Here is a 20,051-nt window from a genome sequence, read left to right on the forward strand (position 1 = left end):
GCTGCAGGGAGAGACTGGGTTCTGTGTCCTCATCTTGGGAAAAACCTTCGATTCTAGATCTGTTATTTTGAGCAAGTTTTGTAATACTCAAGGGTGCTGGGTTTTATTTGTCTCAAGCATGTTTTATTTCTTATGAACTGATTTTTTATTTCTTATGAATTGATTTTTTTATTCATTTTCTTTAATGTCATGTGTAACCAATGGGGAAAGGAGAAAAGGTCACAGAAGTAACCACATTACCATTAGATATCTTTTTTTTCAGAGAAATCGGGGGTAACTGGCTTAAAAATCTCTTATTACAGCCTAAGTATCTTTTTCTTAAAAACACTTTAGTAAGGTATAATTGGCCTACAAAAAGCTGTACAGATACTTACTGTATACAACTTGATGAGTTTGGAGTTGAGTATATGTACCTGTGAATCTAACTAAAAGTATTTTTAAAGTGTGTTGGGCTTTTTGGTGTGTGAATAGAAATTGCCTCTGGCTTTCTAGCCATGATCCTTCTTCCCATGTGCCATGTGTGTAAGATTTAAAGCTAGAATCACCAGGCAGATGCCAGTGACAGAGGAGGAGCCACTGAGAGTCCCTGAGTCACTGCCCAGTTTAGACGATTGTGGTGTCACACACTTCAAACACTAGCGTATCTGCAAACCTAGTTTTTGGTGTTCTGAATACCAGTCTTTTTGTATCAGTATTGCAGTCAATACTAATATTTCGGCATTAAAAATAATCTGGAATCTGAATAATTTACATTTTGAGATGTATCCCTAGTGAGTTAGTGCATTAAAATTTGAAATTGAACAGAGTAACTTGTTTAGATAGGGTTCTGACCACATCCTTCATTAAAAAAAGACAAACCCTTACAGTTATTTTAGTTGGAGGGGTGGGGGAGTTACTTAAAAGACTGAATCTCTTTTCTAGCTTATTAGCGTTTCCTCCAGGGGTTTCTGATGGAGTCCTCCTCCTAGAGGGGACGCAAAGGTAAACAGGAGGTGAGGGCTATGAACGGGGGGATTTGGGAGAGAGAGGAGAGGAAAATGGGGAGGAGGGCATCTCAGACCTGGTTCCCAGCCCTTCTTCTGGAGCCTGTCTCTCTCTCCAGGACTAGATTCACTCTGCTCTGCTCCCTTGTTTTCTTTCATGGCTGGGTCCCTTCTATTTAGGTCAGTCTCTCTTCCCCTAGAATTGTTTATTTTAGCCGGGACCTCTCCCCCCAAATGTGCGAGGTGGAGAAACTAAAGTCGGAAGGACAGAGGACCTTCAGTCGGGAACCTGCCCTCTCAGGTGGACTCGTGTGAGGATATATTTTTGGTTCCATTAATGCAATCACTGGGGAACTCCCTGGACTAAAAAAAAGTCTTGAGCTATACCTGTGAGCTCGGTGCTTTGTCAGAAGCAGGTAGGGTGAACTCACTCAGCGTTCATTTAGTTCTCAAGTGCTTGCCTGGGGTCGAGACACCTTACCCCCACTGACTGCAGTCCCTGTGTCTTTCCAGTCGATCATATTTGATGAGGTGGACCTGACAGACGCCAGCGTGGCTGAATCCAGCACTAAAAATGTCAACAACAGCTTTACGGTAAGTCTTTGGACGCACACCTTTCTTGATTCTTCACCACATTTGGTTTTCCTGTTTAATTTGAACAAATGTGTGTGAGCAGTTCAGATTTTTCATCCTTTGCTCTCTGATTGGAACAATTCGTGGTAAATTTTGAATTTAAGGTTCAAAATAATGCTATGGTTGGAGAATAACTGAGAATTTTGCACATTAAGCACAAAAGAACAAGAGGGACCAAAGGAATTTTTAAAACATGTTGTAGTTTACATTTACAATTTTGCACAGAGGTTTGTTTTTCATGATTGTTATAGAAAATTTGGAAAATACAGAAAATGTTGAAGCAATTAAAAAACAGCCATCAGGGGACTTCTCTGGTGGCTCAGTGGTTGGGAATCCGCCTGCCAATGCAGGGGACACGGGTTTGATCCCTGGTCCGGGAGGATCCCACATGCCGTGGAGCAACTAAGCTTGTGCAACACAACTACTGAGCCTGCGCTCTAGAGCCCGCGAGCCACAACTGCTGAGGCCTGCGTGTTTAGAGCCCATGCTCTGCAACAAGAGAAGCCACCGCAGTGAGAAGCCCGCACACTGCAACGAAGAGTAGCCCCCGCTCACCGCAACTAGAGAAAGCCTGCGCAGCAACGAAGACGCGCCGCCGCCAAAACTAAATAAATTAAATAAATAAATAAATTTATATTTTAAAAAAGCAGCCATCATTCAGCCACCTCAAAACATAGAATGTTGATATTTTTCTTTTTAAAACTCCTCCCCCCACCACATTTATAGAAATTATGTTGTACTTTCTGCAAAAGTTCTAAATGCGTAAAATCGTGTGACCTCAGTACCCAGAGGTAGCCAGCTGCTCACTTTAGAGTGACTATCTTTATGTCTAAATATCTATGTCTTTACCCTCTTTACCCACATATAACATGAGATCGTAGTGATCCTTTTGTTTTACATGTTTAGTTTTATTTTTTTCTCTTGACAGTTTATGGTGGACATTTCCCCATGTTGATTGATCTAAGTGTTCATCACATTTTTTAATAGCTGTACAGCATTTCTTGTATGACTTTACAGTTTTGGCTTCGGGGGCTGACTTTAGAACCTGATGTGTAAGGTATGACTCTAATAGCAGGAATGGAATATTTTAAAATATTTTTCATTGTGTTATTAAGTGAGCTTATCTAGAAATACAGTATGTTCCCTACCTTTTTACAATTCTTTTATAACTCAGTCAAGGTGGGTAATTTTCTTCATTTTTTTTTTTTTTTTTTTTGCGGTACGCGGGCCTCTCACTGTTGTGGCCTCTCCCGTTGTGGAGCACAGGCTCCGGACGCGCAGGCTCAGCGGCCATGGCTCACGGGCCTAGCCGCTCTGCGGCACGTGGGATCCTCCCGGACCGGGGCACGAACCCGTGTCCCCTGCATCGGTAGGCGGACTCTCAACCACTGCGCCACCAGGGAAGCCCTCTTCATGTTTAGGATCTAAACATTTTGGGTTAGTATTAGTTTTAGCTACTTTCAGGTTTTTTTTAACTTGTTTATTTATGGATCGATTATGTTGCTGCTCCAAATGGGATTTTCCTTCCTTCATTTAAACTTCTACTTATTTTGTTTTGGTGTAATTAACTGCTCTTGGTTTTACTTTGTGGCTTATCGAATTAGTCAGACTTCCCTGACGGCCTCTTTAATTTTATTCCTCGTTTTATTTGGACTGTTTTTACTTTTTCTGCATTAGTTTTATCATTTACTTACTGGCTGGGGAGACAACTATGGAAGTGGATTATTCTTTGATTTATGGCTTCTAGAGTGTTTAATAGGAGTAGGTGTTGAATTTCACTGGATTGTTTTGAACATTAATTTAGATGATCAGTTTGGTTTTAGGTATTTGTACATTTCATAATAATAAATTGTTCCTGGTAATGTTGAATGTTATACCCTAATTTTGGATTTAGAATTTTCTGAAAGCATGTGTGTGCTTTTCTTTGGGTAGGAGGTAGCCTTTGTTGTGTTTTGATTTTGGAGTTAAACTAGCTCCATAAAATCCATTTAGTAACTGTCCATGATTTTTTGTGCTCTGGAACATTTTTATAGCTTTAGAGTTGATTATTTCTTGAAAGTTTGAGAGAATTTACTTTTCAGGGAGGTAATAAGGCTCTGAATAAACCTAAAAGGTTTATTTCAATTTTAAAAAAATATTTATTTATTTATGGCTGCGTCTGGTCTTAGTTGTGGCACGTGGGATCTTTTGTTTTGGAGCGCGGGCTCTTCCTTGCAGCACGCAGGCATCCTCTCTAGATGTGGCGTGTGGGCTTAGTTGCCCCGCAGCATATGGAATCTTACTTCCCTGACCAGGGATCGAACCCACGCCCCCTGCATTGGAAGGCAGATTCTTAACCACTGGACCACCAGGGCAGTCCCTAAAAGGTTTGTTTTTGCTTTTTGATCATAGGAACTTTTTTACTTCTTGAGTCCATTTTTGTATTTACTTTCCCATTTATTCCACACCTTCAGATTTAGTAACATTTGTTGTTTGCACTTTATTTTTATTTATTTATTTTTGGCCATGCCGTGTGGCATGCGGGATCCTAGTTCCCCGACCAGGGATTGAACCCACGCCCCCTGCATTGGAAGCACGCAGTCTTAACCACTGGACCACCGGGGAAGTCCTGCACTTTAAACATAAATGTCTCTGGTTAGATCCCCTTTCACATACCTAATTTTACTTGTTTAGCTTTTGTTTTTCTTGTCATATTTCTCTCTTTTTAAAAATTTTATTGAAGTATAGTTGATTTACAATGTTGTGTTAATTTCTTCTGTATAGCAAAGTGATTGTTACACATATATATATTCTTTTTTCATATTCTTTTACATTGTGGTTTATCACAGGATATTGCATATAGTTCCTTGTTCCTATACAATAGGGCCTTGTTGTTTATTCATTCTATATATAATAGTTTGCATCTGCTAATCCCAAACTCCCAACCCTAACCTCCATCCCTCCCCTACCTACTCTCCCCTTGGCAACCACAAGTCTGTTCTGTATCTGTGAGTCTGTTTCTGTTTCATAGATATGTTCATTTGTGTCGTGTTTTAGATTCCACATATAAGTGATGTCGTCTTGTATTTGTCTTTCTCTTTCTGACTTAGTACGATAATCTCTTGGTCCATCCATGTTGCCGCAAATGGCATTATTTCATTCTTTTTTATGGCTGGTTAATATTCCATTGTATATACATATCACATCTTCTTTATCCATTCATCTGTTGATGGACATTTAGGTTGTTTCCATGTCTTGGCTATTGTAAACAATGCTGCTGTGAACACAGGGGTGCATGTATCTTTCAAATTATAGTTTTACCGGGGTTGATGGATTATATGGCAACTCTATTTTTAGTTTTTTGAGGAACCTCTATACTGTTTTCCATAGTGGCTGCACCAATTTATATTCCCACCAAGAGTGTAGGAGGGTTCCCTTTTCTTCACACCCTCTCCAGCATTTGTTATTTGTAGACTTTAATGATGGCCATTCTGAGCGGTGTGTGGTGGTACCTCATTGTGGTTTTGATTTGCATTTCTCTAGTAATTAGTGGTGTTGAGCATCTTTTCATGTGCCTATTGGCCACCTGTATGTCTTCTTTGGAGAAATGTCTGTTTAGGTCTTCTGCCCATTTTTCGATTGGGTAGCTTGTTTTTTTGTTATTGAGTTGTATGAGCTGTTTGTATATTTTGGAAATTAAGCCCTTATCAGTTGTATCATTTGCAAATATTTTCTTCCAGTCAGTAGGTTGTCTTCTCATTTTGCTTATGGTTTCCTTTGCTGTGAAAAAGCTTATAAGTTTGATTACGTCCCATTTGTTTATTTTTGCTTTTATTTCTATTGCCTTGGGAGACTGCCTTGTCATATTTCTTAAACTCTATCATTTTTGTCTTTTAAGAGATCCAGTTCTTAGATTATTGAACAATTCCATTTTTCTATTACCTAATTCACTTTATGCATTTGTATTTATTGTCTTCTGTCTGCTTTTCGTAACTTTTTAAAACAACTTATTGATTAGTTCATTTTTATTTTCATATATATAAATAATTAAAAGACATTAGGGACTCAGAATTTAACTGAGTGCATTTCTGTTCACATTCCAACATTCCAAAAGTTGTTTTTTCTCGCAGTAGAAAAATGTTAGTCAAGATAAATTACATTTCTGATAAAGTTATTAAAGAAAATTTTAAAGCGTATAGATAAAATAGGAAATTTAAAACCATCCACATTCCTACTACCCAAAGATACCTAATAATATATATTGATTTATGTTGTTCCCACCAAATGTGTTTTATAAAGTATAGTTTTTAACCTCTTTCTTCGGTTAACAATGAGCTTTTTTCTTATAATATCCTTCAAAATCTTGTTTATTCGTGTTGCATAGTATTCCATCGTATAAATTTATACACTTAACCAGTTTTTGATAATTAAACATGTTTATATTAATCTATGAAAACTAGAAGGCTTTTGGTATATTATTGCCAACTTGCCTTTAGAACTTGTATGAGTAGGACTTGATGAAGTGGTTTTTTTCTATCCTTTTACAAATACCATGTGTTAAAATTTTAGAACATCTTTGCCGCTTTGATAAAAATGGTAATTTGTTTTATTTCATTGATTATCAAAGTGATGTCAAACATTTCTCACAGTCTGTTGGCCATTTGTATTAATTTCTTTATGAATTGATTTTTCATGTGCTTTTGCATAGTCAGCTCTGTATTTTGGGGGTTCAAAATTACTCCTTTCTCTTATTCTATTTATCTACGTAAGTTTGCCCCCATTGGCTATGCTTGTTTCAGTGATCCTTTTTTTTTGTTTTTTTTTTTAAAAACTAGATTTCATACACTAATAATAGGCCAAAATTGTCAGGTTGTCCATTTTTTTGTATAAAATAACACTGTGCTGTACACTTGCACACAGATACTTTTGTATATTTCTGATTATTTCCATAGCCTAAGTTCTTAGAAATGGAATCCCTTTTGAGGTAGAAAGTGTGAACTTTTAAAAGACTTTTGAAAAATAAATGAGGTACTGATACGTGTTACAACTTGGATGGGCCTTGAAAACATGCTGAATGAAAGCCAGACACAAAAGACCACATATTTTATGATCACATTTATATGAAATGCACAATAGTCAAATCTGTAGAGACAGTAGATTAGTGGTTGCCAGAGGCTGTGGGAAGGAGGAGTGCTAATGGGTACCGGATTTTAGTTGGGGGTTTGTGGCAGAATGTTCTAACATTAGATAGTGGTGATGGTTGCACAACTTTATGAATACGCTAAAAACCACTGAATTGTATACTGTAAAAGGATGAATTGTATGGGAATTATGTCTCCATAAAAAATAGTATGCCACTGTGCTTTGGTACTACATGAGTTATTATGGAGCTTTGTCAGTCTGATTTGAGAATGAACCCTGATTTATATACTGTCTCTATGGGAAAATGTGTGCCAAATAGTTGACTTCCAGATGTCGAGCCAGTTCCTGTGGGGCGGTCATGGATGGTTTCCCAGCTCTTGGGGCAGAGGCACTGATTCTTTCACATTTATTTTAGATTTTGTTAGTGCTGTAAAAACTGGTTTTTCATCTGAGGATGTGCTGAAAGGACAAGAGAAAGATTAATAATGAGGTTCCCCAGAAATATCCCAAGATAAGGAGACCATTTCTGAGCAATCCGTGATGGCGTCTGGAATTTGGGGATACATGGGGAGTGTTTGGAGCCAGTTGACCGGTGCCCACTTCCCTGAGGCATGCTTCCACAGAGGGTCCGTAGGTTTTGGACTCTCCCATTTCTAACGCCCTGCAGTATTTACTGTCTGAACTCTGAACCTGTCACTTCCCATACAGCAAACTGCAGGAATCTGCATGCAGGTCCTAGGAGGCAGGGCCTGGCCTTGGACTTTGCCAGTGCCTGGCCCATGTGTCCAGGGAAGTGAGTGCAGAATGAATGAATGCATTTGCCCAGAAGCTACTACATTTCCTGGGATATCTCATTTGGTTTTCCAGCTATTCCGGTAGTAATTTCCAAATTCCACAACTTCTATTAAAATTGCATGCCTGATACAAAGAACAAGGCATTGAAAGTTGCTGTTATCATGAATCAGCCAACAGATGGGAACCTTTTGTAACTGGAAAAGAATGAGTAAATTTGCTCCACATTAGAAAAGACTCCATTTTAATTTCTCCCTAAAATGGCCAAAGAACTGTATCATAAAGAAATAAGGATCTGAGGGACAAGAGACTTCCAAGGGAGATGGGAGGAAATATTTGGGGGAGAGGAGAGATTTTTATACAGGTTTGATGGAAGAAATGGTACGAAGGAGGCTTATGTAACTGGAGACGGGTCTGCTTGTTTTCTGTTCTTTAAGAACAAAGTGAAGGTGGGATGCAGCTAAAGACACAGATGTGCCTTTAGATGAGGTGGAGCTTTGGCCGTGGGAGCTTTCAGAAGATGGGGAGTAGAGCAGACAGAGTCCTCTGCATTCTTACCTTCAAGTGGGGTCTACAAGGTCAAAGAGCATAACAGCAGCATGAAGAGGAAAAGGGGATTTGCCAGCTTCGTGTCCCAGCCTCTGAAATAACATGAAATAGGTTTTTGATAATTAAACATGTTTATATTAATCTATGAAAACTAGAAGGCTTTCGGTATATTATTGCCAAATTGCCTTTAGAACCTGTATGAGTAGGACTTGATGAAGTGGTTTTTTTCTATCCTTTTACAAATACCATGTGTTAAAATTTTAGAACATCTTTGCTGCTTTGATAAAAATGGTAATTTGTTTTATTTCATTGATTATCAAAGTGATGTCAAACATTTCTCACAGTCTGTTGGCCATTTGTATTAATTTCTTTATGAATTGATTTTTCATGTGCTTTTGCATAGTCAGCTCTGTATTTTGGGGGTTCAAAATTACTCCTTTCTCTTATTCTATTTATCTACGTAAGTTTGCCCCCATTGGCTATGCTTGTTTCAGTGATCCTTTTTTTTTGTTTTTTTTTTAAAAACTAGATTTCATACACTAATAATAGGCCAAAATTGTCAGGTTAAAATACTTCTCATTTTCCCCTTATATTTCTTTTCATGGGATAATTTAAAAATTATTTTCAGCCTTATCAAAAAATTTATACAGATTTGTTCTGAACGTATATTTTAACTACCATGACTCTTCAAAGGAGTTTGTCAAAGCAAAGCAGCATTTCTGCTTTACTGAAAGTTTGTATATTCTAAATAATTAAAAAAATCGAACTATGACTTCCAAACTGAAAAGTGCACAGATGTATGTACAGAGCTTGATGTGTAACCGTCACCCAGATCAAGCTGTAGAACATGTCTAGGCCCTGGGAAGCTCCCCTTGCGGTATTGCCCAGTTGTTCCCCCTCTCCGACCCCCGGCCACATGTAACCACCACCCTAACTTCTAATACTGTAGATTCGTGTTGGCTGTTCTAGATATTTGATGTAAATGAGCTCATATTCTTCTGTGTATATTCTTTTGTGTCTGTTTTCTGATCTGTGTGTTTCCTAATTTCATGGCATTTGGGTGATTTTTCTAGTCTTTTTTTTTTTTTTTGCTGCATTGGGTCTTCGTTGCACGTGGGCTTTTCTCTAGTTGTGGCGAGCACTACCCTTTGTTGCAGTGTGTGGGCTTCTCACAGCGGTGGTTTCTCTTGTTACGGAGCACGGGCTCTAGGCATGCGGGCTTCAGTAGTTGTGGCACGTGGGCTCAGTAGTTGTGGCATGCGGGCTCAGTAGTTGTGGCTCACGGGCTCTAGAGTGCAGGCTCAGTAGTTGTGGCACATGGGCTTAGTTGTTCCGCGGCACGTGGGAACTTCCCGGACCAGGGCTCGAACCCGCGTCCCCTGCATTGGCAGGCGGATTCTTAACCACTGTGCTGCCAGGGAAGTCCGATTTTTCTAGTCTTTACTGTGATCAGAGAACATACTCGGAATGATTTCAGTCCTTTAAAGTTGTTGAGACTTTATGACCCAGTAAGTGGTCACTTTTCATAAATGTTCCATGTGCATTTGAACAGAACTTGGATTCATTAGTTCTTGTAAGTTGATTAGGACAAAAGTTTAATCATTTTTCTCAAATCTTTTATAACCTTCTGACTAGTTTTTCTGTTTGTCCTATTAGTTATTGAGTGAGATTTATTAAAGTCTCCTACTGTGATTGTGGACTTACCTGTTTTTTGTTTTCATTCTGTTAATTTTTGCTTTATATATTTGAAGGCTTATTATTAAATGCATACAGATTTAGAATTATTTTATATTCTTACTAGATTGACCCTTTTATTATGAAATAACCTTTTATTTCTCTTAATGTTTTTTGCCTTAAAGTTTACTTTGATGTTACTCTAGCTACAGTAGCTTTATTTTGGTTAGTAATTGTATTGTAAGTAGTGGTATATAATTTTCCATCCTTTTACCTTAAACCTTTTTGTTTATATTTAAGATGTGTCTCTTGTAAGCAGCATAAAGTTGTGTGGTTTTTTTAAACTGTCTATTGGACTGTTTAATTGGATGGTGCCTTTAACTAGATTATGTTTAATCTGTACTTAGTTTTAGATTCTCTTGTATTTGGGTACAAATCCAATACATTATTACTTGTTTTCTCTTAGTCTCACATTTTATATTTTTTCACATCTTTCTTTTTAAAATAGATGAATTATTTCATTTTCTCCTCTCTTTTAGCTTGTTTCATATACATTATTTTAGTGGATATTTTATAGATTGCAAAATATATCCTTGACTTATTAACTTCTACTACAGATTAGTGCTTCTACTACAGATTAGTACTACAGGGATCTTAGAGCATTTAAACTCTCTATGCTCTTCATTGCTATTGAAATTATAATTGAAATTTCAATTAATTTCTGGTACTTAAGAAGGAAACCTCTCAGGACTTCCCTAGTGGCGCAGTGGTTAAGAATCCGCCTGCCAATGCAGGGGACACGGGTTCATTCGGTCCCTGGTCTGGGAAGATCCCACATGCCGTGGAGCAACTAAGTCTGTGCGCCACAGCTACTGAGCCTGCACTGTAGAGTCCGCGAGCCACAACTACTGAGCCTGTGTGCCACAACTACTGAAGCCCGTGCTCCGCAACAAGAGGAGCCACTGCAATGAGAAGCCCGCGCCCCACAACGAAGAGTAGACCCTGCTCACTGCAACTAGAGAAAGCCCGCACGTAGCAACGAAGACCCAACACAGCCAAAAATAAATAAATAAAATAAATAAATTAAAAAAAAAAAAAAGGAAACCTCTCTGTAGTCACCTCTTGCCTTTGTGCTGGTTTGTTATTTACTTTAATTTTACATATATTTGAAACCTCATAAGACATTATTATACAGTTGACAGTCATTTAGATTTCTAGTGAATATTTGCCTTTTCTGTTGCCCTTCATTTCTTTCTGTATTTCTGTGATCTATGGGGTAGTATTCTTTCTGTGAAAAATTCTCTTTAATTTCTTTAGTGTTGGTTTCTACTTTTGTTTTATTTTTATTTATTTATTTTTTGCGGTACACAGGCCTCTCACTGTTGTGGCCTCTCCTGTTGCGGAGCACAGGCTCCGGTCGCGCAGGCTCAGCGGCCATGGCTCACGGGCCCAGCCGCTCCGTGGCATGTGGGATCTTTCCGGACCGGGGCACGAACCCGTGTCTCCTGCATCGGCAGGCGGACTCTCAACCACTGCGCCACCAGGGAGGCCCTCTACTTTTGTTTTATTTCATCTTTTTGAAGGTTATTCTTGCTTGTTATACAGTTCTAGCATGGCAGTCATTTTCTTTCAGCAATCTAAAAATGTCATTCCATTGTATTGTAGCTTCCATTATTTTTGTTAAAAGTAACTTGTCAGTCCTATTGTTGTTCCTTGGATGATAATATACCTTGCCCCCCCCCCCCGCCCCCACCCCGTCTGACTACTTTTAAGATTTTTCTTTTCCTTTGGCATTGTGCTGTTTTACTGTGATTTTTCCAGTCATGGTTCTTTGTGTTCATCTTGCTTAGTGTTCCTAACACTTCTGAAATCTGCAGCTATATGTCCCTTCTGTTGTCAGTTTGGGGAAAGTCTTGGTTATTATCTCTTCAAGTATTGCTTCTACCAATTAATTTACTTTGTTTTTATCTTGGCTTATTCTCGTTTGATAGAGAAAATATTTTTTAAATGTTTTCTGTTTAACATTGTCATTTTCCTGCCTTAGGGAAAGATTGTCCTTTGAGCACGTGCATTTCCTCTTGGGTATCCAAATGTCTTCACTGACTTTGGACATTCCCCCTCCCTGTTCTAGTCATCTTTGAGCTTTCTTTAGTGATTTTAGTTGTATTCAAGTCCTATGATGGCTTCTTTTATAACCTTCCTACAGCAGCCTAGAGCTATAGCCTAGAGCTATAGCTATTCTTTTATAATCTTCCCACAGCAGCCCAGGAATTGTAGGGCCATTAGAGTTGAGTGCTTTCGTTTACTTATTTCTTCAAGTCAGTGTTCCATCATTTTAAACCTGTATTCTATTTTGATAAATTTTGATGAAATGTCATCACACTCCTTTAAAGTTATTTGAAGTTTCAGAATGCAGCAAAAACAAATGAAAGCAGTGGGGCACAGCAGAGCTCTGTTCTCACACCCCCCCCCCCCACATCCCTCCCTTGAGGGTCGCTGCTCCGAGTCCATGCAGTTTTGTTTACTTTGTTAAATGCTGTAACATGCTGCGTGAGAGCAAGGATTTTTGTCTGTTTTGCTCACTGCTTTACCCAAGTGCCAGCACACAGTAGGTGCTCATAATTATATGTTGAAGAGTGACTTGATCGCTAGTTCCAGGATGATTTTGGCCCTGTTCCTCTCACTGATTTCACTCAGTAGAGCACTTTCAGTGGACAGGTGCTGGATGGCAGTAAAAGAGCTCCCTTCATGTAGTGAGCAGTCCTGTGTGAGAGGCAGGTACTGAGCAGTTAGGAGCAGCAGGCCAAGAAGGAAGTAGCTTGGCTGTAGCGGCGAGCGGGTGTCAGGGCAGGCCTTCCCGTGGCTGCGACGCGGCCGGGAGAGACGTGCAGAGACCTGAGGCTGAGGGGGGCTGTGGCCAGCAATACCAGGTGTCTGGGGTTGAAGTGGTTCCTGTCAGAGGGAGTGGAGCATGTGTTAGGGTGGCGAGATGGGCAGAGGGCAGAGGGGAAGTGCTTTACAGGCTGTGGGGAGTTTGGACCTTTTTGCCGTATGTATTGGGAAGTTTTTTAAAGCCTGTGGGTTTTTATTATGGCAGCTGCTGGAGAATAGATCTGCAGGGAAGAGGTGGCCAGAATGGGTGTGAGGAGGTTGGACAGGTGGCCTTTTCTGTGGCAGGTGAGGGAGGTGGAGCGGGGACAGGGCCTTGCAGGCAGTTTGGTTAAACACTGCTCTCTTTGTTAGCAGCGCTGCTCTTTGTTCTGCGTGATTCAGGAACAGCACTGAAGAAAAACGGGTATTGAGCAATCAATGAGAGATGCTTCTAGACGCTTCCTAGAAAGCAGCTCTGCACATATCACGGTTACATTGCACAGGGCAAGCCTCTGGCAGCTCTGTACTTTCTCCCTTTACCAGGGTGTGTTGCTGGCCGCTTCCATTTTTAGAAATTTCACCCCAGACACTGACTTCATGGTGGCTGGTGTCAGAGGCTCTGTCCCTTTTGAGGGAGGCAGAATCAGAGCCAAATTCAATTTAGTGAAGATATTCACAACGAGTAGGATAAAGGGATGCGTCATCTGAGGTGGACACGTGTGTTCCTGATGGACGCTGGGGAACAGGTTGAGCGCCGAGCCCTGGCCGTGTCCCCGCGAGGGCAAGGAGCCTGGAGCGTGCCGGGCTCACAGACTCCCAGCCTGCGTTGCCTCTCGGAGAGGATAGTATGTTTCCCCAAGCCCCTCACCTCAGTCAGGGACGCCCCGGGCACCTGCGGCCACACCAGCACCACGCACGGCTCGCTGGTTTGGCCGAGGCAACACCTCTGAATCCTGGGGCTGGTGGGAGCTCATGACCCCCCTGGGTGGGGCTCTGGGCCCCCACACAGTCAGAGTTGGGCAGGGACGGAGGCTGCCCTCAGGGGAGAGCCAGGCCCAGCGCTGTGGAGAAGGAAGCAAGGAGCCTGAGGGTTCCACCTGTGTATTTGCTGTGACATGGTCAGTTACATTTTGCTTCATTTATGGGGGAAGTTACGTGCTATGTGGAATTTCCAAATTTCGGGTTTCCCAGAGGAGTCAGGGACTCTCTCTTTGAATCTGTCAGGATCTGTGTTTCCTCACTCAGGTGTAAGAGCCTAGACAGCAGGGCTGGGTTATGGTTCTTTCTTTATCTCTGAAAGTGCCCGCACAGGGCCTTGCACAGAAGCAGGGTGCACAGGCAAGGACTGGGAAGCCAGGGCGTGAGTCTCAGCTTGGCCTCTCACCGGCTGAGTGACCTTGGGCAAATCACACGGCTCTGAGCCTCAGTTTCCTCGTCTGAGGAGTAGGGATAATAATAGTACCTGCTTGTGGGCTGTTGGAAGGGTTAAATGAATTAATGTAATGTAGGCGTGATGAAAGTGGTTGCTATTAATGACAATACGATTATAGGCACTTACTATAACAAGTGAGTATTCGATGAGTTAATGATGGAAAGCAATGGACCAAATTAATTTACTGTGTCATTGGTCTTAATTAGAAAGTTTTCTTTGGTTTGGTATACTTGTGTTTCTTAAATGGATTGTCCTGCGATCACTCCAGATTTCACTGGCCTGGAGCAGTCTGTTCACTCCTACCCGGGCCATAGGAGCAGCTGCAGTGGAGTTGGACCTTGAAGAGGAAAGACGAGTTTTACTGGAATATACCTGAATATAAAACCATTAAAAAGAGGCATCTTCTGCCCATTTTTAAAAGTACTGTAAGTCCTCGAGTGCCTCCTCGTTTCTTATCTAATGCCATCCAGGGGATCTGGCGCTCTCTGACCCTCCCAGCCTCTCCCCGACACGGACCTGCTCCAGTCCAGCCTGCTCTTTTTGCAGGGAACAAATGCCCTGTGCACGGTCGCCTGCTGGCCGTGGTCTCTGTGGGGCCCCTCGGTCTGAGGCCCTCTCCACAAACTCTCCCTGTCAACCTGGTCCGTTCCTCAAAGGTAGGGTGAAAACACCCTGTTCCCTAAGACCTTCCTATTTATGCTGTGGTCAGAAGGGAACGAACCCTCTGCCGCCTTCTCCCTCAGGGCGGTGGCTCCCAGCCTTGGCTATGCCTGATCACCCTTTAGAACTTAAAAAAAGGGTTCCTGGCACCATCCCCAGAGATTCTGCTGCTGATTTACAAATGGGTGATTTTTCAAAGCTCTCCTCAATTTCGAGGTGCAGCCACATTTGGGACCCACACTCCTGCAGTGCTGAGTGCAGCCTCCTTAGTAATCTGGGCACGTGGTCTCACCTTCTGCGTCTTGATTTGAGGTCGGGGTTCTCTTTCACAGCTTGCCGTCCCAGCGCAGGGCACGTGCCAGCTGTGCGAGTGAGCGGGAGCCAGGAAGTCGGTTCTGCTGCCACTTGCTGTTCAGAGAATTGTTGCTCCTTTGTGAAGCCCAGTGGAACAGACGTCCATTATTGTAGGTGGTCCTGTGGGCCGGGCCCCTTTTTGTTACTGGGAGTGAGCAGGACCTAGGAGCTCCCTGGAGCTGTGTGCTTCTGGATTCTGGTGAGTAGCTTCGGCAGGGGCTGGCACCTTTGCTCTGTGTGCATTTCCAGGTTTGACAGCTTGAAAGCTTCTTGCTTACCGCTGGAGAATATAGGAATAATTTGACAAGTAAGACTTTACCCTGGCAACCTTATTTCTGAAATCATGTAGAGATCAGTTGGAAAAGATGCATGTTTTAGAAAGACTCATCTTCCCTTCTTTCAAAGGGAAAGAAGTCCCTGCTGTGGCAAGCTCCGTTAGGTGTCTGGGGGTGGACGGAGGTGGAAGATGCGTTCCCTGTACCTAGAGACTTCTTACGGGCTGTTAGACGTGAACAGAAATCATGATTGGACCCTGTGACAGGTGTAATGCAGAGGAAGGTGCAAAAGGCCATGAGAGAGAGGAGAAAGAAGTGTCTCAGTCGGCCCGGGGAGTGGAAACTTCTGCTGAGAAGGGGATGTGTGAGCGGGACCTGGGGGACAGGCCTCTTACAGAGATGGCATGGGTGAGCCCGCACGTCAGATGCGTTCCAGGAACAGCACCTAGGAGCTCCCAGTCACTGACAGACCAACAGACCAACAGTGTGCAGACAGCTTATTAACGTAGTTCTTAAAGTGTTTGAATTGTGATAATGATTTTAAAGGAAATTTAAAGTGGAAAAAATGAAGATCCTGCAGTAGCTCAGCAGCTGTTTTCTTTTTTCATGTTCCCTTAAGACTTTTTCATAGGCAGACATTAAGTTTTGCATATGTTTTATATACATCAACATATGTATAGTTTTATATTTTGGCTTTATTTATTATTTCATCGTATAAATGTTCCCACATCGTGAGCCTCTATAATGACCACCTCTCTAGTTGTGGGTATTTCATCATGTAGATGAGTCATAGCTGATCAGTTAAACTTCATTTACTCCTGCAGTATTAGGGACTTAGAATGTTTTCAGTTTTCCTGTTGCAGATAATGCTAGCACAAGCGTCTTAGATCACAGGAGGGACATTTGGGAAAATGAGTGTGGTCTCTCCCTGCAGAGTAGCTCCCGTGCTGGGTTCCTTTGCTCAGGAGAGGGTGCAGGTTTTCCTGAGGGTGGTCTTTGCTCGGTCGTGGGGCCTTTCTCACCTCTGTCGCCTGACTTGAGGTTGAGAAGATAAAACTTCCTTCAGCTCTGCGTGATTCTGGTTTGGTTCTGGTTTACAGCTTCATTTCTGAGCATGAGGACTTCTGAATTTCAGCTTCTGCTTACTTCACATTATTTTAGATGGGTCACAACTGGAACTTTAACGTATCCTATACCCCCAGAATCTCTGGTGAGTGTGTCATGTACCTGTAGTAAAGGAAAGGAGGAGGCTGGGCTGGGTTTCATGATGAGGAAGTGGACAGACAGCTCAAGAGACCCTGGTGTCAGTGACCGAGCTGGTGGAGGAAGAAACGTGAGCAGAAAGTTGGAACATCTGCTCTGCAGGCAGTGCAGCCTGGAGAAGGGCAGTGGAGAAGTCGAGAACACGCTGGCGTGAGGGGTGAGGAGTGGTTGGGAGGGGGCGGAAGAAGCTTGGGCAGAGGGCAGGAACCAAGAAGCGAACGCTTAGTGGCATGATATAAGAATAGAGTGGAGGCAAGGACAGGCCCTCGGTTTATTCTTAAATTTCAGGAAAATGGATTGGCCAAATAATGGGGATTGAAAATAGAGAGTTTTCAGTATACACTGAATGAGAATTAAATTTAGGATATATGGCTTCCCTGGTGGCGCAGTGGTTGAGAGTCCGCCTGCCGATGCAGGGGACACGGGTTCGTGCTGCGGTCCGGGAAGATCCCACATGCCGCGGAGTGGCTGGGCCCATGAGCCATGGCCGCTGGGCCTGCACGTCCGGAGCCTGTGCTCCGCAACGGGAGAGGCCACAACAGTGAGAGGCCCGCGTACCGCAAAAAAAAAAAAAAAAAAATTTAGGACATACGTGTTTAGAGAGCTGTTTCTGCATAATGCCATATACAGCATTGCATACCTGAAAGGGAGTTTACATTTAATTTTTAGTATTTAATGTTTAGAATATCATAAAGGTGTGTATATTAGAAATAGGTTTGGCTGCTAAATTAGTTTCCTGGGGCTGCCATGACAAATTACCATATGGCTTAGAACAACAGAAATGTATTCTCTCACATTTCTGGAGGCCAGAAGTCTGAAATCAAGGTGTTGGCAGGCCTGCGCTCCCAACCGAGGTCTTAGGGGAGATTCCATCCCATGCCTCTTCCAGCTTCTGGTGGCTCCAGGCACTCCTTGGCTTGTGGCTGCATCACCCCCATCTCTGCCTCCATCTTTGCAGGACTTTCTCCTCCTTCCCCTGTGTCCTTTCTTTTGTCTCTTATAAGGACACTTGTCATTGGATTTAGGGCCACCCAGATAATCCAGGATGATTGCATCCTAAGATCCTTAATTATGTTTACAAAGACTTTTTCCAAATAAGCTCATATTCACAGGTTCTGGGGATTAGAACACAGGTATATTTTTTTGCAGGCCATCTTTCAACCCACTACATCTGCTTGTAAAAAATAGTTGTCAAAATAAAAATGGTGTGAACATGTAAAGTTTTATTTTTCTATACAGAGGTAGGCAGTCCTTGATCAGTATGGCAGTTCTACAGGGTCATCTGGGTCCCTCCAGAATTTGATTCTCCTGGTTCAAGATGACTGCTAGAGTGCCAGTGTCCCCCTTATCTCCTTTTGGGAGGTGGGGGAGAGGGAGGAGAAAAGAAAGGGTGTTACCTGGCAGAGGTTTTTTTATCTAGGTTCATGGACCTTCTTCCCCACAAGGGGTCAGTGGGTTTGACTATAGTTTATTAAAACTGATTTTCATTGCAATGGTACTTCATTTTCTGCATTTAGAGACATTCTGAGAGGGTCCATAGGCTTCACTAGACTGCCAAAAGGGGTCCATGGCACAAAAAAGACATTCCAAGTTTCAGTATAATTTCAGTAGAAATTGAATGAGAATTACATTTAGGATATACATGTTTAGAGGGTGGCTTTTCTGCAAAATTCCATATTGAAATTTTGTGTGGTTTCCCAAAAATGACTTAGCACTTCTGTTAGTCAGATGACTACAGCGTATGGCCATTGGCATAGGGATCTAGCAGGCTTCGCTCATAGCATCATCCTGATGGTTGCCCTGAAATGACCATGTCAGAATAACCATGCCATACATAGAGAGGAGTGATTTTTCATGTCTGTATTTATTACTTCCTTTCCTCCCAGTACTATTGTTGAAATGTTTTATGGTATCCAGAAGTTTTGTGAGGTACATTATAAAGGTGGTCTTCTTTTTTTAGCTCTATGACTTAGGGCAAGATACTTCATCTAAGAGTTTTCTCATCTGTGAAATGGGGATAATACTAGACTCCATCTCATTGGTCATTGGGTTGGCAAAAAAGTGCCCTCTGAATGTTTCCTAGTTTTTATCTCCACTACCAGTTATCACTACTAGTAGGAAAGTAATAGGGGTCAACTTGCTAACACTTAGCAGTTATTCTGATTTGTAGAAATTCCAAAGGATTTCAGATGAGATTAATTTTCTTGGCAGTGTTAAAAATAGCATCTGCAACTGAAGAGTAGGTATCAGGAAAGAATTATTGCCCTTAAGAATTATCAGGCAAATAACTAATAAAAAGAGGAAAAATAAAATATAAAGGAAACACAAATGTAATTAAAAATATAAGGTATCTTTGTTTAATTTGCTTATTATAAATCACATTTGGTTTTCCCTTATATTTTATGTTTCCTGTTTCTATTAGTTATAGCCTGATAACTCTAAATAAAAACGAAGCTACAATATATGATGGATTTATGTAGTATTTTTAGTTGTTTTAAATCTTACCTATTTGGCATTCAAGTTTGTTCAATGAATGAGAGTCCCTTTGTAGGTCTGCATGAGGTGGAACCATGGACCTGAGTTTCTCAGCTGTTTCCAGCAGATGTCAGCCTGTGGGGTGGTCAGGCGCCGCTCCTTTGGTGAGCAACCATGACCTTTATCCAGATTTCAACATCAGTTTTCCTTTTCAGCTTGTTTGGAGCTCAGATATTTCCTGGGCAAAACCCCTACACCAGTCACTTTGGCTCAGAGAGAGGAAAAGCTATATATATAATTGGCAAATTTCCTTGCATGGAAAAAACTCTTCCCAATTTCTGTGACTGCTGGCCTGGATCTGGGATGGGGAGGGTTGTACTTGTGGGTTGAGGCTGTCCCGTAAGTCCTTGTATAGAAGCTGTGCCAGACGGGAAGCCCCATGTTAGGATAGTGGCTCCTGCCGCCTGAGCGCACCGCCTGGTCCCTCCCCAAGCTCAGAGCTCCAGGAGAGCCTGACCTCATGTCCTGGCTGTGTCAGCCGTCAGCTGTGGGATCTCAGCTTCTTATACCTGTAGCTTCATTCTCCTATTGGAAAAGTCGGGGCAGTACTATCTCACACCTGGGGAGGGGAGGGGCAAGCACCTGGCACGTAGTAGGTGCTTAGTGAATTAAATGCTCTGATTGTTAAAACACCCCTTGGACAGTGGAGCAGGACTAGGAGAGCAGCTGCAGGAGGAAGTTAATCCAGTGAATTCCATGCTTTATAATCCACTCTGTGTTCTCAGTTTCAAGAAGCGGGAAGAAGCAGGCTTTGAGCCAAATTGGTGGCTGTGTGTTTGCTAAGTGTGGGGTTTTGCTGAAGGCAGCACCTGCTCTGTGACACAGATGGTCCAAAGAGCCGTGTACTCCACGTGAGGGCTTAGCATTTGGTTCTTACAGTCGTTCCAAGCAGGCAGAGAGAGAGAACAC

General features: G+C 42.1%; 1 protein-coding gene across 8 annotated transcripts in view; it reads left to right on the forward strand.

Moving 5' to 3' along the window:
- Positions 1-20,051, forward strand: part of DGKD (diacylglycerol kinase delta) — a 109,896-nt gene that overhangs the window by 30,300 nt on the left and 59,545 nt on the right. For all 8 annotated transcript variants that reach the window (XM_079924180.1, XM_079924183.1, XM_079924186.1 and 5 more), the window contains exon 3: positions 1,497-1,577. In XM_079924180.1, the coding sequence (XP_079780306.1) occupies positions 1,497-1,577 (81 nt within the window). The remainder of the gene's footprint in view (positions 1-1,496; positions 1,578-20,051) is intronic.

The sequence above is a fragment of the Stenella coeruleoalba genome (assembly GCF_951394435.1).
Source record: "Stenella coeruleoalba genome assembly, chromosome: 6".
NCBI lineage: Eukaryota > Metazoa > Chordata > Mammalia > Artiodactyla > Delphinidae > Stenella > Stenella coeruleoalba.